Below are 25,231 nucleotides of genomic sequence, written 5' to 3' on the forward strand. Positions count from 1 at the left end.
AAAAGCTAGCTATGTTTGTGAGATCCATAATTATCAGATATGTCAAAAACACATAGGTGAAAAAGGAGTGAAAAGAAATATAGGAAAATAATAATACCATTTGTGTTCAAAAGGAATGACAAGTTCCTAATTTTTTTTCTAAACTGTCAACAACGCAACGTTGCCTTTTTAACTTTAAAATACAATAAACAAGTAAAAGGAAATCTGACTAACCATGTCTTCCTATAAATGGAGTTGCTTTGGAGATTTCATCAGAGGAACACAGCCACTCATCTGCCCTTGACAAAACAATATCCTCCCTCCTCTACCCGGATGGGCAGCCTCTTCAGGCAAGGTAGGAAGGATGAAAGGAAACTGATGAACAGACGTATAACCAGCAGAATCCACCTGGATGGCATATGATGAAACTTGAAAACAAAGGCTTTCAATGCTCCATTTCTTTGAGAAAAAAAAAATTCTGAGGTAACTAATTATAAATTAAGTCCCTAAATTTTAGAGTGATAAAAAAGTTTTGGAAATAATAGTAATGACTATGAATGTAATTAATGGTGCTGAATGGTTTTTAAAAAATGGTTCAGATGGTATACTTTGTCAAATATACTTCACTACAAAAACAATCAACTAATAGTAGAAACTAAATACATACATAAGTGGGTCAATCACAGCCCTGCTCTATTTCTCTCTCACCCCTGCAAGCATTCAAATGCTTCCTACCTACCTTTCTCTACCCATTGATACTCCTACTTTGAGACTTAGAAATCTGAAAAATTTTATACCACAATTTCCATTTAACTTCATGACTTGGGATGTCTACAATAATCCCATATAATTTACTCCCTTAAAGTGCATACGCATGGGCTAAAGAGGTGGCTCAAAGGTAGAGTACTGCTTGTCTAGCACACAGAAGGCCCTGGATTCTACCCCAGTACTGGGGGGGTGGGGTATAGACACACATTTTTAAACAACCAAACATTTTTTTAGCAAAGACTTTATTTTTGCTCCTTTTTGCCTTTCTGAGTTGCATGCAATATGCATCTCTGCAGTACCTTCCTGGCCCAGTTCTACGATGCGCTGTTACATATTCCGCATTTAGGTTATAGAATTTTTGCAAGTCACTGGGGAAGCTGGAAAATACACAATGCTCTGTCAGCATGCATAAGCAATGAGGCAAATGTACTTCTCAAGGAAAGGTCTAAGTTTCTCCCTGTCAGAGCAGGGGAAAGGGATCTTTGTGGACCAGGCAAGCGCATCCTGACAGAAATGAGTGGATTTCCACAGAATCTATAATTTCTATCAACTTCCATTGTAAAATTGATAGTGCTTTGTCACAAAGGAAAAGTCACCCCAATACCCTTGAGTTGATATTTTTAATGAGAAAGGTCTTCGGTGAGCAGCTACACAGGAGATGTGTGGCCCAGTGACGGGTGGCCACAGTGCAGCCACGGGGCAGACATTGGTTATCCTCTGCTTTGTCACAGTCCTGCCTCCACCAAGTCCTCCAAATTCCTCACCAGCCCGAAGACCTCACTGGCAGCAGGGCCCCGGGACCTGGGTCTCCCCCTTTCCCTTTGGCTCTGAGCCTTGACAACATCCACAGAGTAGAATCACAGTACCACACTAGTCCCAACGGGCCTCCACTTCAACACCTCAAGCTCTCCAGCCCCAAAAGTTTCTCCCTTTGTGGTTCCACATTATAGAATAGATTAGCTACATGCTTTATCAGTTCCATAATTTCAAAGTCCACATATTGAGTTTACTCATGAGAGCTATCTTTACAGCTCAGTCACCACAGTTAGAAATGTAATTATACTTCTCAGGGGTGCTGAGACTGCCCAAGATGTCTAAAACTGGAATTGTGCCTTACACATTGATAATAGCATGGCGAATTACCTCAGCCTTTCTGGAAAACAATCTGGTAATATGTAACAGAAGTTATGAAATTGTTTTTGCCCTCTGACTTGCAAATCTGACTTCTGGAAAAATGTTCCAAGGAAACAATCCAAAAGTAATTTATCAAAAAATTCTAATATCAATAGTATTTTCCAATAATAAAAAATAAAATATTATTAACCCAAATGGTCAAGAATAAGAGAATTATAATCAAAAGGTTATATCACTATATAATACAACTGTTGTTACATATCATTACATGTACCTCTAAACATGAAATAATTTAAGTTAAAAAGCTAATACATTGACAAATGTATAATTAGAATTGATCTGAAGAGACATAAGTGATCATTTTAAGGTTAATTAATTCTTTCCTATAAGTTGCTCTAATTTCATAATATAAATTAAAAATAAAAGTAGACAAAGCAATTTATACTAATATCTTTAAAAAGGACCAAAACATTAAGTTTGAAATGATTATTGGACATCTCCTAAGCAATATACATTCATAAATCTGCATATATTTGTACATCTGATATTTATCATGTGTCTCCTATGTGGGTAATACAAAGCAAAATTCCTTATTTACAGGGCCATAAATCACATTTTTTCATGAATTAACCTTCACTTATAATATTTATTCCGATGTATTCCTTTGCAAACTCTTCCTTCCCAGGCAGTGCTAGGGACTGAACCCAGGCCAAGTGCTCCACCCTGAGCCACATCCCCAGTCCTGCCAGGAGGACTCTTATAAAGAGAACTGGGATTTTTATAGAGTGCTGATTGTTGAGCAGAAGCATAATAACTTTCTCTTGGTATCTCCTCTATTCTGACCCTGGGTTAATGGGCAGGGAAACATGAGAATGGAGTCACAATCACCCACCTAGGTAGAAGGCTTGTTGATCTCCTGCAGTAAAGCAGGCAGCTTAAAACCCCTTTCCTCACTCCCAGCCCTCGCCTGGGGTTATGGCGGAGAAGTGGGCTGTGTTGCAACCAAGGCCCTTTGCGTCATGGGCTGAATACCCAGCGAAGTGCTGATCAGGCCTGCTTTGCCACATACCCTTAATCTCCATGCTCAGGGGTAGGTCCCTCCCAGGCTTCCTCCTGCCCCCTGCCAGGCAGACACACCCATAACCTGCTTTCCACACACACTGGGAGTGGTTCAGGCAGGGCAGGGATGCCTAAGCAGCTTCTGGGCTGAGCCACACTGAGATGCCAAGAACCTTCACCCCAAGGTCCCACCTCTGCTGCCCAAATGGTGTCATGGTTCTTTCAGTTTCTGAATGTGACCTGGACTTCCCTGACCTTTCCCTTGGGTGCCCTCTTCTCACATCAACTCCAACACTCTGGCCTCCCTGATTTCTACCTGCTGCACAGTTCCACCCACTTAGCAACTCTGACCTTCCAGGTCAATGGATGCCACAATTCCAGTGGCTCACAGTGCCTTCTGGTGCCTGGCCAGCTACCTCAGACTCTCAACCTGGCCTCAGATTGCCCACCCCTAGCTCTGACTCAGCCCCACACTATCAATCTCGGGGATAACGTGGGTTCAGGGGGAAGCACTACTAATGAGGCCAAAGGTATCACAGTAGGTGAGAAAGTGCAAGAAAGCAAGACTATGCTTTGCAAACAGCCCCTCTGCAAAAGAAGTTTACTTCCTTAAGCTGAAAAAACTTTTAGTAGACTGATCTACACCTAACTAAACCCATGCTCACTACTAAAGTAAACCAGCAGAGATCAGAAATTATAATGTAAATGTTTTGCTGATCATAACCAGGCATTTGTTGATTTGAAAACTTTTTAAAATATATAGGCGTGTGTGTGTGTGTGTGTGTGTGTGTGTGTGTGTGAGAGAGAGAGAGAGAGAGAGAGAGAGAGAATTGTGAGCCTGGATCACATTTAGATCCACATGTAAATTATCGCAAGTCTAAAGAGAAAACAAAAATTGGGGGCTGGGGTTGTGGCTTAGCGGCAGAGCGCTCACCTAGCACATAGGAGGCCCTGGGTTCGATCCTCAGCACCACATAAAAATAAATAAATAAAATAAAGATACTGTTGAAAGAAAGAAAGAAAGAAGAAAGAAAGAAAGAAAGAAAGAAAGAAAGAAAGAAAGAAAGAAAGAAAGAAAGAAAGAAAGAAAGAAAGAAAGAAAAATCAACAGTGTTGTACCTTCCTTGACCGAGGACCACCGCCTAATGCAGAACACTGGATTGTGTAAACCATGGGTCCAGTCTAATCTAACATTTCTTGTGTTTGCGTTTTAACCCATATATCACTGTCCAGGAAATAAAATGTCAACCATTAAAAAAAAATAATCAGCAGTATGAACATGGTATTCAAATTATCAATCAGATAAAAATAGCCAAATTTAACCCAATTTCAAAGCTATTTGACCTACACATATGAGGACTGTTGGGGCTAAATAAAATTAACAAATAGCATCTTTTTTTTTATGAGGAACATCAGATGTTCCTACTCTTGTACCTAATGATGGCCCCATTAGTTGGTGACAGTGGGCCTGATTTTTTTACTTCAGCATTTTTATTGAGACATATATAAAAACAAAACCAAAGACTTTAATGATATAACAGGTATTTTCCTCCAATTTGGTTCACATAAAGACGTCCAGTTTCTTCTGACCCTGCCTCCCACTTTGAGAGATCAGAAGTCTGTGCGAAGGAGGCGGCTGTGGCTGTTGTGCCCAAACAAGAAAACAAGGCCTCTTGCAAGGGCTCTGACTCCTCAGAGTTACCTGACACCTTTCAGTTTAAAGCACATGCATTGGAATTGGGAAGATTTTAAATCCTGGGCCCTGTCGCTTCATTTGTTTAATTTCTTCGATGCTCAGTACCCCCTCATCATATTTTGCTTTCCACAATTTCTGCTGCCTGTGGTCAACCACAGTCTGAAAATACTAAATGGAAAAATCCAGAGTGGGCCTGAATTGTAAACAGTTACAAACTCTAAACAGGCAGTTTAAATGCTTTCAGAATGGAAGATCTACATTAATCACATAATCACACCTCAAGCTAACAAATAATTTTCCCTCATGGTAAACACAAATATTTCTGAGTCGATTCCAGCTTAATTTTACTCTGCGTCTTAGATACATGCCTATATCAACAGGTGATTGTTTTTGCTACTTTAGTTAGAGCCTGGTTATTTCAAGAAAGCCATACTTCCAAACTCTTTGGAATGCTAATTTAAAGTGGGAGTGTGGAAAAAAAACAAGTTACCAGGCAACATTTTCCATCACACAGAAGAAACGCAGGATTTAGCCATCATATGCCAAAATCCACTTAATACCAAATAACTAACAAAGTAAGTTTCCATCCAGTTTTTGCTCATTACTTTTGCTCAGTCTTTCCCTTGCGTACCTATCACCACAGGGGTAGGGGCCTTCACCAAGTCACTTCTTGTATTACGTGCACAGTGGCAGCTCTAGGCCTGAGTCCCAGGGACCTGTCTAAACCTGAGATAGGAACAGGATAGGGAGGAGTTACGGAAAGGACTTAAGAGAAAGGGTCTAAGTAACAATAGACCAGAAAATGATAATTTCAACCACAGCAAAAATCAGACTCTGCAATGAGCGCGCAGTGGGGCTCCAACAGCTCCTCCACTCCAGGTCAGGTGGAAGGACAAGCTCATGCCTCAGCCCTGTCTTGAGAAGCACAGGTTTCCTTTGCTTTATTTTCTACTGTCTATGTTGAGTTTGGGGCTACTGGTAAAACTGGGAAGAGAGGCCTTAGTTCTTAAAATGCTAACAAACATCAACTTATTAAGATGTCCAGAAGATTAACTAGAGCTCTTCAATACTTCCCAACTTCTCATCTCTCAAAGGTTTTAATTTCTCTGACATTTAGTCTACAACACGTCATGCACCAAAGGACACACATCAAAGGACAGAGAGCAAGTGAACAAGATTCAAATGCATGTGTTGAAGGCATCTATAGATGCTCTGTATTTCTTTAATAGATCTTGGCTACTTGGAGCTCTACACAAGTAACTATGCATAGTCGGATGCACATCTGTAATCCCAGAGGCTCAAGAGGCTGAAGTAGGAGGATCACAAGTTCAAAGCCAGCCTCAGCAATTCAGTGAGGCCCTAAGCAATCAGTGAGACCCTGTCTCTAAACAAAATAGTTTTTAAAATGGCTGGAAATATGGCTCAGTGATTAAGTGACTCTGAGTTCAATCTCTGGTACCCACCCCCCAAAAAAAATGATACTACACCTAAAATATATGATCTATTTTTCATTTCTGTGGAAAGAAATCTAACTTAACAAATTTGTTTGGGTCCATTTCTTCCCATCCCCATCCATCCCTTCCAAGATGAAAAATTTTAATCCTGTTCACCAGCTCTTCCTCAACTGTTACCATTACTATATTTGAGCTCTGTCATTTTCTTATCTAAACACAAAATGGTAAAACAGTTTATTTTTGGAGGCTGAAGATGGTATGAAGCTCTGAGATATGAACCAACTAAAAGTAAAGGCAAAAATGCATATTTCCTAGGGATCTTTTTTAAACGTACACTCCTCTGCTCTCCTGGCTATAAGGAGACACACAATTTGGTATCCAATGCTTGAAAGAAACAGACAATGAATACAGCAAGGTCCATGAAGTCACAAAGTCACAAAGTACAACTAGGCCATGAAAAATAACTAGTATAGGGGGTTAATTCACACGGTAGTTGAACTGAACGGTTTATTGACCCTGGTGGGTCAACGCTTCTCTCCACTTTTGCCCTTTTCCATTTGGTAAGAGATAAACGTCACAATCTACTAGTTTATAAACTGTTCTTGCAGATGACTATAAAAACTAGAACAAACTCAAGCTTCCTGATCACTCAATGCAAGTCCAAATATCTTGCTAGAAGCAAATTATACAATGTTTAAAATTAGTGTACATTCAAAACTGTTTCCTAAATTCCTGAAGCCTTCTAAAGTTGTATATTTCCTGCCTTTCTTCAGCAGTTTACTGATTATCTACAATATCCCATGCTCTGTTCTGGGCACTGGGAACCAAATTAACCACAAATGGTCTCTGATCTTGAAACACATGCAAAAAGTCAAGAAGGTACTGTACATGTAATTGTAATAAAAGGGAGTTGGCATAATGGTGAAAGAAAACAGGGTGTGATTTTGGAACACGGAGAGGGAACAGGAAAGAGAGCAGGGAAGACTTCCTGGAAGAAATGCTGTCCCAGATGAATCCTAGAGAAGAAGAGGTATTTATTCAGGGGAAGGAATGTTCTAGACAAAAAGAAGGGCAAATGCCTAAGGCACAGAGGCATGAACCGCATGACGGACACTTGCCTAGGGGTGAGGTTGGATAGGAGCACCAAGCAACTTGCATCTCTGGAGAGTAACTGAGAGGCAGGGTAACAGAAGCCAGGACATGAAGAACCCCACGTGCTATCCTGGCGTGTGTGTGTGGGGGGGGGGGGGTCGGATCCACTGAAGGGTCCCATTAGGGGGTAACCCAGACAGATCTGGTGTTAGATTCATCACTCTAGCAACTTAAGGTACAAGATAGCCATTCAGAAGGTGGGAGGAGCACAGGCAGGGCCATTTCCTAATTCCACACGGATCACTATTAGGAATGCACCTATTCCTAAATAACTCCTCTAGAACCACTTTAGGGTTGCCATGAACAGATCACTGGGCCCAGGGGACAGTCTGGAAACTCACACACACCACTGGTCATTCACAGTCTCTCTTCTGGCGGGCCCCTGAATCACAGACTGCCCTGGACCCCTGCTGGCTGTACACCAAGGTGTCCGTGACAAACCATAAGGTGAGAGTGGGCAAGTGGATATCCTCCTCCATCCACATTTGCTTTGTAATTCAAGTTCTGGAACCAAAGCTACTAATACATAGTAGAACAGAGCCCGCCAAATACATGTCAGGTATGTTGCTCCTGTGCTGAAGGACGGGAACAAAGAGACAAACGGGATACTGCACTTTTATTGCCTTTGCTTTTCCTAAGTGGTGAAAGCATTGTACTGCAGGTCCTGTTCCCAACCACACACATGAGCCCTCGTCTCTGCTTTACCCTGAATCTTTTGCCTCCTCCACCCTCTATTCATCATCCAAAAAAGCCAAAACTGTGTTCCAAATATCCTTCTATAAAATGCTCTCTTTTTCTGTCATCAAAACTTCTTCACAGCCAAGTTGCCAAAATGTCACTTCCTCTCTCTCCCAGGCCATTTCCTTCCATAATAGCCTCTTCTCATGCCTTAATTCCTATAATCATCATTATTCACTTTGCTGTTATGTTCCTTGCACTGCCATTCAGATCAGCTGGAACATCCTTTAAGCCCAGGCCAAGGTGCTGCACTCTCCAGTCCCAAGAGGATGCTCACAACAGGGCGCCTGAAGTGTGGGTGAAACCAACCTCTCAGGAACAACAACCCCTTGGATGCCCAGTGACTTTCTCAACAGGTGTTTTCATACGGGTAAGAGAAAGGCCCCAAAGGCCTTCTGTAAACAGACTGAGGACAGGTTCCAGATTGAAGAGGAAAATTAAGCCTCAAGAGGGAGGAAGGGAAGGAAGGAGGGAGAGAGGTAAGGAAGGACAGAAAGAAGAATGAAAAGATGGAAGGATGGAAGGAAGAGGGAAGCAAGGAAGGCCCAGGCGAAGTTCAAGAAATGGCGGAGCCAACAATATGACTGGCCCCCACATTACCAATGACCGAACTCCATTCCCTCTGACAAAGAATTCTCACCCTCAACTCAATACTTTTCTGTGCTAAAAGGAGGGCTAGCTGCCTGCACTATATTTCAATAACCCAGAATGCCTGTTAATCCTGAAGTCCTTCCTGCTGAACAGGGAACTGAATCACAGGAGCCTGAGACCAATACTTCTCCTCTCAGCAATGCGCAAGAGCAGCACTAGCGCGCCGCTAAGGCAGGTCAGGCTGACAGCACCCAGCAGCCCTGGAGAAGGTCTGCCCCGGAGGGAGTCAGACAGCAGGTGACCCACCCCCACACAGCCAAGGCGTACCACATCCTCAAGAGTGACACAGAACACCAGGCAGTGCAGGAGGAAAGGTTATGATCAAAAACAATATACACAAATTAACCAAAGGGGCCCCGGCGTGAAGACGATGTGTTAGAATGACAGACATGGTCAGCCAAGTGAAATGAACGACTGAAGCTAAAAAAGGTTCCTAACAGTTAAAAATGAGCATAAATAATTAAATACTTAAACATGTACATACTAATCCATGATAATACCATGTACCTTATGAACACAAAATAATAGAAAAATTTAAAAGGTAAAGAGAGGAGTCAGGCCCTCTAAAACACTACTGCCAGCCACATCCAGTGGACCACTGGGCACACAGATCCTTCTCGGGCTCATGACCCTAATTTGGAGCCACCATTATAAAAGGCTTTAAAAAGTGCAAAGCCAATCCCAGCGGCTCAGGAGGCTGAGCCGAGAGGATTGAGAGTTCAAAGCCAGCCTCAACAAAAGCAAGGCACTAAAAACCTCAGTGGGACCATGTCTCTAAATAAAATACAAAATAGAACTGGGGAAGGCTCAGTGGTCGAGTGCCCGAGTTCAATCCCTGGTACCAAAAAAAAAAAAAAAGAAAAGAAAAGGTGCAAAGCCAAAAGCAATTACTCTAATTATCTGGGAAAACTCCTAAATTACTTCCACCATTAACTAAAGCAGATGTATCCTCAATGTCCACAGCAAATCCATGAAAATCTCAGATTTGAAAAGAGAATGGAAAACACACAAAAAGAAAAAACCTTGCCAGCGTTACACTGGAGAAGGAGCTACACAGCGTGTCGATCCAGAAGCAGAATTGGTTTTGTTGCTTTTTGATCTAAACCGTGTCCCCTATAATTGCTGTGATTTACAGGCTCAGTGCCTTAACCATGTGTTGTTTCTGGCCACAGGAAGGAACTGGATAGTCATTAAAAAAACTGTCACATAAATAGCCACTTACCAGCTCACCTGCGGAGTGTGATGCTGGACACTTGGAGTACAGAATGCCAACTTTGTTTATTTTACTACCTGTGAACTCCCTAAGGAAAGGAGCAGGCTGGTAAATCTTCTCAACATTCAACCCTTTATTAACCACATTAGCAGATCAGGGAAAAGTCAGAGAAGAAAAAATAAATTATGGAAAAAAAAAAAAAAAACTTGTATAATCAACTTCGGGATGAAGGAGACAGATATTCAAGACATCTCCCTTCCTTAAAAGTACATGGAATTTGGGGCTGGGGTTACGGCTCAGAGGTAGAGCATTTGCCTAGCATGTGTGAGGCACTGGATCCTCAACACTGCATAAAAATAAATAAATAAAGGTATTGTGTCCATCTACAACTAAAAATATTAATTTTTTTTTTTAAAGTACAGGGAATTTAAATTGCCCGAAACTGGTAGAACACTGAGGTCGCATCCATGGGCTCTGGAGTCAAGGAACAAAGGTTCAGGCGCTGCCTGGGTACCTCACTAGTTGTACATGTTATTTAACCTCTGTAATCTTCCATTCTCTCGTCTGTAAAACAAGGAAGTCAATACCACCTACCTTAGAGGTTTGTGAGTATTAAATGATACAAGTACTCAGTAAATTCTTAAGAAAAGTGTACTCTAGTATTATCAGAGTTTAAAGACTGGATGGAAATCAGCAGGGAAGTGGGAAAGGGAGGGGAAGTTATTATGATCAAGTATATTGCAAAGTGATGTAAAAAGTCACTGTAAGAAACATCTGTTTTTCCAAAAACATCTAAGAAATGTGCATGTTCTTGAAATGCTTTTGTAAAAACCAGAGTCTTTAACAGAGACCTGTTCTAAGTAAGCAAGATGAGAGGTTCCTTTTCTTCCCATCTGAAAGGTTTCCCTCCCTCTGCTTTTAGAAACCCAGTTATCTGTCACAGACATAGGAAACCCTGGTTTGGGGTCATGGTGGCTCTGGGGCCACTGAGGCCAGAAGGGAAGGTCCAGCTCATACCTTACCTGTGCCCAGTGGTTCTTAAATACGATCATGCATGTTTCCGGGTCAACTCCCTGCAGACTCACAGCCTGCTGGAGTTTGCTTTCTGTTGAAACCGATGACATCATAAGCCTTCGAAGCCTCTAAGTCATATTTTATTTTCATGAAAATGTGGTAAGCAGTCACTAACTTCCAAGTGTCATATTAGAAATGTAACTTCTTCACTTTTTTATGGTCACCTTCTGAAACCTGTGAAGACAAGAACAAAAGGTGCAACTCATTATGTTGACCTATTTAGGATGCTATGATGTTTAAGACCAGTGGATAGACATCCTCAAAGTCCAACACAGAAAAATATGGATAAAATATATTTACACTCAATCCCAGGGCTTTCCTATTTTCCTTCCCCTTGCTACTCAAAATATTAAATGATGGCATATAAACCATATGCATGAATTAAACAATTTGGAGGTTTCTTCTCTCTACTACAACCAACCACAAACCCCAAGTTATTATTCTAAATCACTCAAGTTTCTATAAGCAAGCAAGAAATTATGATAGAAATGTTTATGGAGTCTCAAACACTATTAAAAGGCAAACTATGAGTTAACAGTGATAGAAATAAATGACTTAATGCAGCATTCAGACTCCCAGGTCTAACGTGACCACATATTTTTTTAATCAATGCCTGTCATAATGAAGTTAAAAATATTTAAAGTTAAAAATAAAAATTTTATGGCTCCAAACTAAGTGAAGGTTTCTAATTTGTCTGAAAAACAACAGAATTCCAAGTAACCTTGGCAAATGAGAGATTGAAATGACCCATCAAAAACATGATGGTGCTTATTAGCTGTGAGAACAAGGTAGTGCACTTACAAATGAAGAATGAATTATGTGGATAAAACACAAAGAAATCCTGACTACAACAGGGGCAAGAGGGGAGAAGATATTGAGGTCAGTGTATACCCTGAATACGATCCAGCTGTGTGGTGCTTTTCGACAAAAGCAATAACATAGGAGTATTATCTCACCAGCTTGATCAGCCCAGGAAAGGACCAGGTAGAGTTCAGAATATTATTTCCTTTATTGTAGAGACTGGAAAGAGTTCAGGGGGAAAAAAAAGGTAATTGCAATTACAGAGCACTGGAAAATAAATGCATGATAAGAGTTAAGTTTGCAGACTTATGCCAAAGACAAGAGAAAAAAAGGTATTTTCCACTGAGTAATATGAAGGGTGTTACCAGAAGATCAGCCACGCCTCTAACAGTAAAATGCAAAAAGCAGGCAGGAGGCTAAGACCTGGGTTAGACTCAGGGGTTAGGTTCTTTGCGGGGAATAGAATCCCACACTGGAAAATTCAGAACAAGTTCTTCTGGGAGTGAGGAATGAACACTGAAGGACCTTTAAAAAAGACTTTTAGGACATAAGAACAGGAAACTTGCAAGTATTAACATATCTGGGGAAAGAAGTATTGGCTTCAGAAGAAGATTAAGGTATACAGAGAGGAGGGCCTGCTGGAGGACCAGGCAAACCACACACTTGAGGAAAATGGCTTTCGTGTATTTTATTATTAAAATTGGCAAATCCCCCCACCTAGCATTCCTAATAATACAAACATGTTGTTCTCAATAAGACACTGTTTACTGCCAATCATGCCTTTTGCCATTGAGAGGAATATTTTATTGGGTTCCTGTGGTGTTCTGCAAATCAGGAGTGCCCCCGATCCCATGCACAGGTTATACCTTCTCCCGTCCCCTCAGTTGCTACCACTCCCCATGATCCTGCTGCCAGTCTCCCACCTCACTTTGGTTACCTGGCCAGCCTTGACATGCATTTAAGTCCACAGCCCTGTTTTAAATGGTAAGAGATAAAACAAGACTCTGAATCAGTTTCCTCATGGTCCTAAATACTGTGTTTCTGCAAAAATGCCAATGCCTTTTATTCCGACAACATCGCCACAATAATAAGGAAAATCAAAGTGTTTTAGTTTTTCTCAGAGGTTGAAAAGTACAAGACTTCCTGAGAGGCTTTCCAGCTTCAGGATTCTGATTCGTCTTCAAAGGTAGGAGAGGAACATGCATCACACCAATTGCTTCTAAATCAAAAACAGAAAAAGATGCCTCCTAACATCCTTTGAGTTAGTTCTCAAGGAGAATTTACCTGCAACCTTTTCAGGGATGTAAGAATGTAGTTAAGACAGGACAAATATCTCAGCCAATGTCATGAGCTTTGATGAAAAAAGAACGTTAAGTTTCGGGATTCCCTGTCCTGGGGAATCTCTTTATTGGAAATTATATTCTTCTATGTGCTGGCTATAACACAATCTCTAGCCCTGTTCCCTTAAGAAACATGTTTTTAGTTTTTGTTTGTTTGCAATCCTGGGGAATGAACCCTGTGGCACTCTACCACTAAGCTAAAACCCTAGTCCTTTTTATTTTGAGACAGGATCTTGCTAAATTGCTTAGAATGGCCTTGAATTATCAATTCTCCTACCTCCCCTCCCGAGCAGCAGAGGTTATGAGTGTATACCATCTGGAATCAGCATATTTTCTACCAAAAAGGCATCTTGTTTGGTTTATGCTTATCCAATCATACTTCAGAGACTTGTACCTGAAGAATCAAATGTGCCATGAATATAGAACTGCAGCATAAAGAAGACTTGGGAGAGAATGGACGAATGAAGCAAGTCAAGCTAAATCTGAGAAAGAACAGTGCTGGAGATCCTACCAGTGGAAATACTACTGAACACACCCTGGCGCCAAAACGTTGGGTGTTTCCATTCCTTCTCTCATTCCCACCTTAGAGCATGGGAACTCTGGCAAGGCCCCAGGGCAACAGAGAACTAAAAGAGGGAGCTCCACATTCATAAGGGATAGGAAGGACGATGCCACCTCGTCAAGCGCCAAGGCTTTCCATGCATAGTCTGCGATTTTATCAGTCTTTACTTCTGTCCTTTTTGCACCCATTCCAGGTATTTATTAAGCTCTCAGATCACAGCTAAAGAACCAAGTGAAGTATGGAACACAGACCTGAGCAAAAGGCTGACAGCAGGTAAAAGAGGTGGCAACCCCCAGAGTCCCAAGTGTGGCAATTATCAGACCTTCTCCCTCTTGGCCCCTGCTCTCTCCAGTGGCTGTGACGGGGAATGTTCAGAGTGATGCCTGCTACTGGGGGCACACATCCAGCCTGTTCCTCCCCTAAATACACACTCGCCCAGAGACTCAGACTTCATGCCTGAGAGACAGCTCTACAGACTGTTCAGACCTTAAGAAGTGGGTTTTGGCTTTTTCTTTCTTCAAACGACCAACACCAAAAAATACCCAGAGGACTCTGTCTGCAACAGTGATCATATATGGCTTCATGGTGTGGTTACTCAGATTTTGGGTTGGGAGAGGAGGGGCAGAGAAAAATGGCCAGACAAAATACATGTATAACAGCCTGCTATTTCCACACAAATTCAACACTGCAAAGACTGAAATGTCTATATCATTTCCAAAGACGTTACCGACTGGCCATGTTTATATCTCATTAATATTATATATAGAAATACTTTCTTCCCATCAAAAAAAGAAAGAAAATTCTATTAGATATTGTTGGAGACAGGGATAACTGACATGGAAGGATATGTATCTTTATTTTCCCTTTTTTTTAAAAAGGGCATATATATCTTTTATTTGACTATGAAAAAAAGAATAAGCACAGACTTCCATAACACAGAATTATAAAATGTACCATATAATTCTAAAAATTTAGATTCTGGTCGACTAAATCACACCTCTTTTCAATGCAAAAATTTCTCCACCTCATTCCAGTCCAATTTCAGGCTCTATGCAAAGCTATAACATTTAGGAAAGCTATAAATGTGTCAAAATCACATTTTTTCCCTGAATTATCAATAACTACTTTACATGTCCCTCTCTCACAAGCAGACTAAGCTCAAATTATAAACATTTTAGCATTCAGTAATACATAATCTCATATGATCCTTCAATTCTTTCATCTATTTAAATATAATATCTTTTAATAATGAATTGTTTTTGAAAAAAACCTTAAGGGAAGAAAATGGGATGGCCACCCTGGGGGGGAAGGATGCAAGGAAAAGGTGTCCTGAGAACTCTGTATTCAGAGTAAACTCATCACACCTGCAGGCCTATGGGGGGTGGGGGACACACACACATGCACACCAACACACACACACACAGAGGCACACCGAGACACACACACACACACACAGAATTGGAAGACAAGAAAAAGGACCTTGATGGAGCAAAAAGAAGGAAGGTGAGGTGGAGAATACAGGGAAGAGTGTCCCAGAGACCACAGACCACCACAGACCACAGACTGAGCCCTTCCCTGGTGTGTTACAAGTGGGCAGGAACACCCGGGCCTTGATGCAGATGCAGGGTGGGCTCCCTCCCCACCTCCCCCTCCTGGTTCTTCCTGGTAGTACTGGGTTTACAGCACTCAACTGTGCTGGGTTCACAGGACTAACTAAGCCTAGTACTATCAGGGTGGGTTTACAAAAACGGCTAGAGAATTTAGGCAGAGTTAGAAGCCGGGGACAAAGGGTAAGGGCTAAGTGAGCAGCTCAGTTCTCCAAGCCTGCAAGTCCCAACTTGGGAATCTGGTCTCTGAGCTGACGACGCCCCAAGGATCCAGTTTTACCTGTGGTTCCAAGGAGCTGTGAGGTCTTGAGCAAAACTCACTTGGAGAAGGAATTAGAACTAAATCACCATTTCTTGGGTCTCTTATGGCTCAATCTGTTATTTTATGTACTTTATTGAAACTGCTACACGGTTGGGGAGGGGTCATCACACAGACATTCAAGAAGAATAAGAGCCTTTGTCCACAAATCTTCCACTGTAAATGAGAGATATCTGTATTCTTTTTACACTTCCCTTAAGAAATCCACAGCACAGAAATCAACTACCTCAACAGAATTCTGTGATGGTTGTGGCTTCCCATACACACCCCATTTCTTTCTTTTTTCTCTCCTGTGGGTTGAAAACCTCATTGTTTTACCATGCACATTGGATGCCCTGAGCTGGTGCGACTGAGGGCTGAAAAGCCTATTACTGTAAATGTGTTTACCATGTGCAATGCCATCTAGGGTGAAGACTCTTCAAATACTGGGACACCTGAAGAGAAGTGAACCTTGTGCCTTCAATTTCAAATAATTGGGCGGGGGGATTCATTTTGGGTCAAACTACCTCACACACCCTCTTCTTAGAGCCTAACAAAATCTTATTAAACCTAAATCCTCACTGTGCTCTAGTACCCTGGCCCAGTTTCCTTCCCTCTCTTGCCTTAACATCACATGGCAACGCTGGACAGTGTGACAAATGGAGCCAGCATCTACCAACCCCCGACTCCTGGGCCTCTCTCAAGGCACCACCTTAGGACTCTGGTCCATTCATTGTTCCAGTGAAGCAGAACCTCCTTCAGTTCCACTGACTTGTAAGTCACTGGTTAACACACAGTGTGTGCACAAAGAAAATCCTCTCACTACACCCATTCCAAGTGGTTTTAAGCTTTGACAGATGCATGCCTCAAAGTAGGAACAAGACTGGAGAACACTGTTAATGCCATGAAAGCACCCCACCAGGTTAACTCCTTCATTTCACAAGAGCAGATGGCCAACAGACCACACCCATGCTCCAGGCAACTGAATGATAAGCAGAACACATGGAGAAGGGAAAATCAAACTGAGCATCCAGATTCATTCCTGAAATTTTGGGGGGGACTTAATTTTTAAGGCTATTTAAGAAAGTAAGCATATCAACTACTCTCCTTCAAGAAAGTTTTGAAAGCCACCTCAAAGATGCATTACAGATTTTTTTTTTTAATTAAGAGTCCAAAACAAAGGCTAATGGCCAGTGCAGATCCTAAAATATTACTGAAGAGATGGTTGTGGAATTTTGTGACTTTCATGATAACAAAGAGCCAAAGGAACATGTTTAATCAGGGTCATATGGATGTGGGGTCTGACAGTCTATCAGGACAGACCCTAGGCACATCCTGATAACCACTGGTGCTCTCTAACTCCGTGCTATCTTTGGCAGCAGTGTTTAAATAGTACAGTTGCAAACTCCTACATATTCATCAACAATGGTTTTATGGTTATATAAATTATGGCAATTCCAATAAGAGGCAGTTCTTAATGGAAAGATGACCAGGAGGCACATGGAACAGCACACAAAGTACAGCCACTGTTCATATAAGAAGCCAACGTCTTACTGTAACTATGTGCTTATAAACACAGAGTAGCCTCCATGAAGACTCAGCAAGGCTAAGGGTGCTGCCTCAGCACAGGGGCACTAGGTGGTCAGGGGACAGCAGGGGGACAGAGGCTCACTTTTCACTCTGTAACCTTTTCACTGTTTAAATTTTGTACCAAGTTTATGTACTACTTAGCAAAACAAAATTTTTTGATTTGACAACATAAAAGCAAAAGAACATCCTAAACAATAGGGAAAGTCCCTAAGTCCAACTTAAGTACAGCCATTACACTGTCCTTGAAGTCTCTTCTTAGTCTTATATAAAAGGAATGTGGCTGCAGGATGAGTGTGATCTGACAGGTGCAGGTAGGGAGAGAAGGGCCACTTAGTGGAAGATGCTATTTGACTCAATTATAATGACCACAAGATGTTTGAAAGGTATTTAATACAAAACCTACAAAGGAAAATAACTACAGTTGTCCCTGGTATCCCTGGGGGACCAGTTTCAGGATCCCACAGATAGCAAAATCTGCAGATGACCAAGTCCTATCGTCCTGTATGCTTTAGATCATCTCTAGATTACTTATAATGCCTAATGCAATTTAAATGCTGTGTAAATCATTACGCCATATTGTTTAGGGGAGGGAAAGGGAGAAGAAAAGGAAATTGCATGGTAATGGAGGGAGACCCTCATTGTTATACAAAATTACATATAAGAGGTTGTGAGGGGAATGGGAAAATTAACAAGGAGAGAAATGAATTATAGTAGATGGGGTAGGGAGAGAAGATGGGAGGGGAGGGGAGGGGGGATAGTAGAGGATAGGAAAGGTAGCAGAATACAACAATCACTAATAGGGCATTATGTAAAAATGTGGATGTGCAACCTATGTGATTCTGCAATCTGTATTTGGGGTAAAATTGGGAGTTCATAATCATCTTGAATCTAATGTATGAAATATGATATGTCAAGAGCTTTATAATGTTTTGAACAACCAATAAATAAAAAAATAAAAATAAAAATAAATAAAATAAAATGATAGAGGAAGAAAAAAAAAGAAACCAAGGGGAAAATCTGTATGTATTCAGTAGATGCAACTTTTTTTTTCTCAAATATTTTTAATTTGCAGTTGGTTGAATCTGCAGGTGTGGGACTTGCAGATACAGAGGGCCAGCTGCACATCTGTAATTAACAAGTTGTCAACTTCCAATGGAGTAAATATGAAGGGAAATAATGCATCAGGAAAGTGTAAGGAATTCAGAAGGATGGTAGTCTTATTTTTAATGAGCACTGTTTTCAATGGTTATTTTAATATTATTTTCCAATAGTGCTTGTTAAATTAAATTCATATAATTTTGGGCTGGGGCTGTAGCTTAGTGGTAGAGCGCCTGCCTCACACATATGAGACACTGGGTTCTATCCTCAGCACCACATAAAAATAAACAAAATATATTTTTAAAAATATATATATAATTTACCTTTAGCCTATGAGGTTCATATCTCTAGGAATTTGTAAAGTTAATATTTTGCCAAACTCTTTGTCAGACTACGTCAGTGGTTCTCCAAATAAGATCTGAGAGATGCCGAGGCTCCCCCTATTTACAGAGGTCACCAAGGGTTCTCTTTTTCTTTTTTTTAACCAAGAGTTCTCAATAATTTTTTCAAGATCCTCTTTCTAAGAAAAAACAAAATCAGTCAAAGTAAATGTAGCTTACAACAAAGATTGCTCAGATGAAAAAAAAAAAAAAACCTTTCTGCATTGCAACTGACTGTAGCTACACTTGAGTTTCACTAGTCACAAACCTTAAAATTAACATTTCTTTTTTAGGATATTTTATATTAACATGGCAAAACCTATTCCTTCAGACCAAGATTTTCTCTAAAAACCAAACATCAATATGCACCTATAAATAAGTTTCTTAAACTTTCTCTTTTAAAAATATTACACTCACTGCAGGCACAGTGACTCAGGAGGCTGAGGCAGAAGGATCACAGGTTCAAGGGCAGCCTGGACAACTTAGTAAAATAAAAAATAAAAAGGGCTGGGGATATGGCTCAGTGGTAGAGAACCCCTGGGTTCAATCCCTAGTATCACAAATAAAATATTTATATATATATTACATTCATCAGCTACAGATCTGACTGCTGTAAGCCTTCAAGCATCATTTTGTGGAATTCTGAAAAATTTGGCAAGAGACTGGTTACCACTGAACAGAGGGTACTGTACCTCACTGAGGGGTACACATTCTTCCCCTTGTACAGAGAGCTGTGCACATTGTTACAAGGCCAAATCTATCTCTGCACACAGATGTTAAGTATTAATTATCAGTGGCTTCCTTCAGAGACCCCACAAGAGAAAGAGCTCTGAGAACTTGCCATTAACAGTTATGGAGGCTCCAACTCCTCTTGGGGATCCAGGATTAAGGCTTCCCACCTGCTGTTCCAAAAAATAAAGTAAAACTGAAGATTCCTATCAGGCAATTCCTTCGTGGCAGCAGGGATGGCTTATTGACGGCTGCTACCACCCCGCCAAGCAGACCTGCCAAGACTCTCCTTGTGGAGAGGGAGGATTAGTTTATCCATAAGCTCCAGAAGCAACTGGGTAGATCACAACTCTCCCACCTCCCGCCTACACTTGTCCCTGGAGTGACGGGCACAGACCTGAATGGCGTCAGGCCATCTACACTTCTGAATTAAAAACTCTTCTCCACTGTATTAACATGTGTGTATCGATGTCTTTTGTACATGGGCAGGGGCAGCAAAAGCAAGCAAAGAAAATCAAAGACAGTGTCCTAAATTAAGTTTTCCTCCAAATAGATTTTGCATTTGGTGCTATTTCTCCCTAGAGTTGGTGCTTCAGGTAGAACACAAGGAGCACGAATGCATAGGGGTTCCTGCTCCCCATAAAAGCAAGCTGCATTTAGAGGTAACTAACTTCCAAAAGCAAAGGAGTTGAGAGGAAGATGTACAAGTGAAAGAGGAAGCTGAGTACCTCCCTTTATTTCAGCAAAAAAAGTGATTTTATATAATACTAACTCATAGTTCCATAATAATTCGCTTCCATTCTGTGTCCTAGGGAATTACCAAACATTGATGATCTGACCCCTTACTATCAGAGTGTAGCTGCAACTTATCTGGGGGTTGGTTCTAACATCAGTGTCTAAGATAAGGCATGAAAAGGTTCAAAATTACTCCCAAACACCCCTTAGCAAAGCACTTGCTAGAAACCAACAGACATCTTTTTTAAGTTGCAAAAACAGTTGTAAATCCAACAAAACAGCATGTATTTGGGTCAGGCTGTACAAAAGCAATGTGTGTTTTCAAATCCGAGACTCAGAGATACCCACACAACCAGAGGCGGCTGGAAAGAGGACTAAGCAAGAACACAGTGGAGCGCACATGTACACTACCCAAGAATAACCCCTGCACCTGTGAACCACTATCTTCCCTCCCTTTCAATCCCTGATTTTTTTTGTTTGCGGGGGAGGGGGATGCAGGAGTCAAGGACATATATATAAGTCATTACACAAGACTGGCGCTTTCTTCAGAATTACCACCCTGAGGGAGCTTCACAAACATTAATACCACCAAAATCTGCATAAAGTTCCAAGTACATTATGTTTCCTGCTTTCATATCAAAAGGAATCTAATACAGGCAAACCATCCAAGAGACAACTCAAGTAATATTAAAGACAGATGTTTCCATTAAGTAAACATGCCTCTGTTTCTAAAATATTTTAAGTTTACACTCACAAACAGAACACACAAACACTGCCAATCGGCAGCTCAGTAATAAATATCATGCTCTCTGCAGAATGATTTTCACAAGTAAAAGAAGGCATAATGATAGAATAGGAGCCAAGAAAATGTAAGCACCTGGGCTTCAGATACAGCTGATCATGCTGACGTTAACCTTTATCTAGTCAGCCCACATGGAAACCAGCAGCAGCGGCTTCCAGCCACTTCTGGGTTCCTTCTGTGACAAATCTAAAGAGAATTTTTACTTTAAATCTGACCACTTTTGCTTCTGGGGGCTTCCAAAAATATATTTAATCATAATTAAGTTACATTTAAAATACTAGAGTACTTACTTAGCACCAGAAAATATCTCACACAATTATATGTTGTTCATTGATAATCAAGTGATTAAAAGTTGCCATGGCCTTTTTTTGTCATGTTTTGAGAATTTAAGCCACAAAATAAGAAAAAGGTAAGAGGACTGCTATGATGTTGGAATTAAATATTTTACATAATTATTTCACAATAACATCTTTAGTCTAACACCGTCAGTATTCTATATTTATTGCCTACACAAAACCATAATTACTTGTTGATTGATCAAAATTACTAGTTGACTTGAGCAATTCAGCCAGCAGCAGTCTTCAAGGTAATTAGTCAAATCAGCAGTCTATCAAAGTGACTAATAAGTTTCTGAATCACAGATTAGACTCTAGAACATCACTGTAATTTGTAGATTCAGTTCTAAAACCGTGATTCATCTTGTTAAACTCAAAGAGTATTTCCCTCATAATTTAATTTACTCTGTATACCTTTGAGGTTTTTCTTCCCCTTTAAGGAAAAAAAGAAAAGTGACAACAAAAACCAAAGCACAAAATTCACTGAAATCAAATCTTGTTTCAATAAAATAAGAAGACCAGGAAGACAGGCGGGAGCTGTTTATGTTATTGTTTTGAGTGGATAGAAAGAAACAAAAATGGATTCTCACCAATCAAACCACTCCTCGGTGCCTCAAATTCCATTAAAGACCACAATTCTCTTGATTTGATGCCAATGCCTCTAAAACACTCTTACCCAAGAAGACTGTTTTTTGAAAGAACAAGGAAAGCAATATACTTAAAGTCTGGAGAAAATTTTCTTCCATTTACTAGGGTCAGTGAAACATCCATCATACTGAGACGCAAACACCTTACAGAATAAAAGATCAGAGGAGCTACACAAGTAGGAGATCAAAGCACCAGTGCCTCTGGGGGACCAGCAAGTAACAGTCTGAACAGGTCCCCCTGCGATTTCTCTCCTAAATCTAGCTTAGGAGGCCAAGGGAAGAAAGGCAAAGCAGAACATGCTATCCCCCCAAAATACTGTGATTAAAAAATAATTAATTCTAGTTTGGCACTGTCTCTCTCTCTCTCTCTGTCTCTCTCTCTCTCTCTCTCTCTCTCTCTCTTTCTCTCTGGAGAAAGAATCTTTTCGAAGTCATTAAACAGAAAAACCATATAATAAAAGTTTTACAAAAACAAAAGTGTTCCAATTAGCTACACACACTAACTATAACTAGGCACACGAAATTATCTACTCAGCATAATGGTACATCCAGTGGAAAGAAGTTACGACCATACTCAGCAAATGCTTGCAAATGTGTCTCAAGGAGCTGGAATGCACTTAACTAACCCTCCCTCGGCTCTGATTCCAACTGCTCAGGCTAACAGACACCACTCTGTCCAGGCTTGCCTCACATGCAAAAAGCATGTTGTCGGGGGCTGGGGATGTGGCTCAAGTGGTAGAGCGCTCGCCTGGCATGTGTGCGGCCCGGGTTCGATCCTCAGCACCACATACCAACAAAGATGTTGTGTCTGCCGAAAACTAAAAAATAAATATTAAAATATTCTCTCTCTCTCTCTCTCTTTACAAAAAAAGTTGAAGGGGATAAAAAACAAAATGGAAATAAAACATGCCCAATATAATATTAACAAAAATTTTTTTCACTAGTTGCCATGATCAAAGACATTATGCTGAACTAAGTGCCCACTAAACCCCTGCCTTGAATCTGACTGCTAATGCCTTTCTTCTCTAGATCTCTTGGTTTAACTCCTCTCCCCACGGTGACACGGGCTCTGAGGACCAGTTTCGGTGTTCTTAAGAGGAAGGATCCCGTCTTTTGCTACTCATGAGGTGATTCAAAGGCATTTAATCCAAATGCCCACGATGTGCAGAGCGGGATGTATGGTCAACATCCATTCGCAGGCATCAGGGACTGATCCGCTCACTGGGCGAGATCTGCCTCAGCAAGCAGCACCCTCAGCCAGGAGAGAAGAGGGAGGCCATTTTTTGAGCACCACCCTGAGCCAGGCACCACACATCCTGTGTGTCCACACCCCCAACGAGGCAGGGACTGCCGTCCCATTTTACAGAAGAAACTCAAACTTAGACAAAAGGGACTGGTCACATGGCTGGCAAGAAGCAGAGTCGGGAGGCCTGGGCGGAGGGAGGAAGCAGCGACAGGCAGCCGAGATCAAGAAGAGTTGGGAAGGACTTCAAGGAGCGGTTCCCTCACCATGTCTGTGTAAGTAGATTTCTGACAGTGACACAAGGAAGCACTTCAGCTAAGCGAAGAGACGAGTGTTGGTAATGTAGGATCTGATTCCCTGCAGTGCAGCTCCCCACAGAACAGTGCTGTAGGACTCGTACCTACCCCAAATCCAACTTGCAAGGAGACTAGAAGACTGAGAACAGGAAAAACCACTAGTCAGTAACCACTAGTCAGCCAGTACTGCTACCACCACAACGGATCAAACAGTCTAGAACATACATTGCTGGAGGGACTGCAAATTGGTGCAATCACTATGGAAAGCAGTATGGAGATTCCTCAGAAAACTTGGAATGAAACCACCACCTGACCCAATTATTCCACTCCTTGGTCTACCCAAAGGACTTAAAATCAGCATACCACAGTGACATAGCCACATCAATCTTTACAGCAGCTTAATTCACAATAGCTAAACTATGGACCTATGTGACCTCAACAGATGAATGGATAAAGAAAATGTCGTGTTACACAATGTAATATTACTCAGCCATAAAAAAAGAATGAAATTATGGCATTTGTTGGTAAACGGATGGAAGTGGAGACTATCATGCTAAGTGAAATAAGTCAATCCCAAAAAAACCAAAGGCCAAATGTTCTCTCTGGTATGTGAATGCTAACACACAATAATGGTGGAGGGGTGGTGGAGGGAAATTCATTGGACAAAGAGGAATGAAAAGAAGGAAGGAAGGGGGACTAGGAAGGACAGTCGAATGAATCAGACATAACTTTCCTATGTTCATGTATAAATACACAACCAATGTAACTTCACATCATGTATATCCATAAGAATGGGATCCTAGTTAGGATGTTATACTCCATGTATGTATAATATGTTAAAATACACTCTACTATCATGTATATCTAAAAAGAACAAATTAAAAAATAGTCTAGAAAACATGGGTTTTGGCCACTACAGAAGTTGCATTTTTCTGCTCATGGTAAGGTCTAGCTATAAAGTCTAACTAGTTAGCAATTCTAATAGATATTAGAAAGATGAGAAAAACTGATTATCCTGCCAGCAAAACTTTTAAAAACAACACTAACCATTAACTATTTATTATATTCTCATGTCACTTTATTCTGAGAGGAGTTTATTAACTAAACTCCATTAAGAGACGTTATTACCCAAAATGCCAGTTCAAAAACTTGTTTTTCCCTTTCATTTGGCACCTACTGACCAGCAGCATGAAGAATACTTGTATACACTCTGTAGTTTTCTGTATACAACTAAAATTAGCCAGTTAAAACGTAACTATATATGCTTTTCTATCAGTTTTTATAAAATGTAAGACCATGCAAAATTTTAAATACAAATTCAGGTCATTAATCACATTTATCCTCACATTACATCCCTGTGGAATAGATTCTGCAATTTGGCTCTTGGTTTCCTAAAATTTCTGCAGACCATGCTTATATCTCATACAAGATGGTCCCAGACTTACCTTCTTTCCTTTGGATAATTACAATACAAAGCACATTCCTGTGTGTGTAGTTTGGGTACCTGTGACTTGGCCAGGTTTTAAATTTAATACTAGAATAAATCACATCATGTATCAAGCAAATTATATAAGAAAGTTGGTTCTACTTTTACAAGTTATGTACCAAACCTTCTATGTACATACACACAAACACACTCTCTCTCTGTCTCTCTCTCTCTTTCTCTTACATGCACATGCGAGCGCACACACAGTCTCTCACACAGAGGATAATGGATTTGTTAGTGGACTACTTCTTGCACAGGTAGAAGACTATGTCTACCTGAACACTATATTCATCACTCAGAGATTACCTAGTAGCCTGCTTCCCACACTCCCCTATTCTTTTACTGAATTTCAAGAGTTACAAGC

General features: G+C 40.8%; 1 protein-coding gene across 5 annotated transcripts in view; it reads right to left on the reverse strand.

The window, feature by feature from the left end:
- Fhip1a (FHF complex subunit HOOK interacting protein 1A) overlaps positions 1–25,231 on the reverse strand; it is a 241,577-nt gene that overhangs the window by 85,379 nt on the left and 130,967 nt on the right. For 4 of the 5 annotated variants that reach the window (XM_076865272.2, XM_076865274.2, XM_076865273.2 and 1 more), the window contains one exon: positions 10,867–11,092. In XM_076865272.2, coding sequence (XP_076721387.2) covers positions 10,867–10,971 — 105 coding nt within the window. In that variant the 5' untranslated portion in view covers positions 10,972–11,092. Of the gene's footprint in view, positions 1–213; positions 333–10,866; positions 11,093–25,231 lie in introns of those variants that run through there. The other variant, XM_076865275.2, reaches the window with a different exon arrangement.

Source organism: Callospermophilus lateralis, chromosome 8 (genome assembly GCF_048772815.1).
Source record: "Callospermophilus lateralis isolate mCalLat2 chromosome 8, mCalLat2.hap1, whole genome shotgun sequence".
NCBI classification, from domain to species: Eukaryota; Metazoa; Chordata; class Mammalia; order Rodentia; family Sciuridae; genus Callospermophilus; species Callospermophilus lateralis.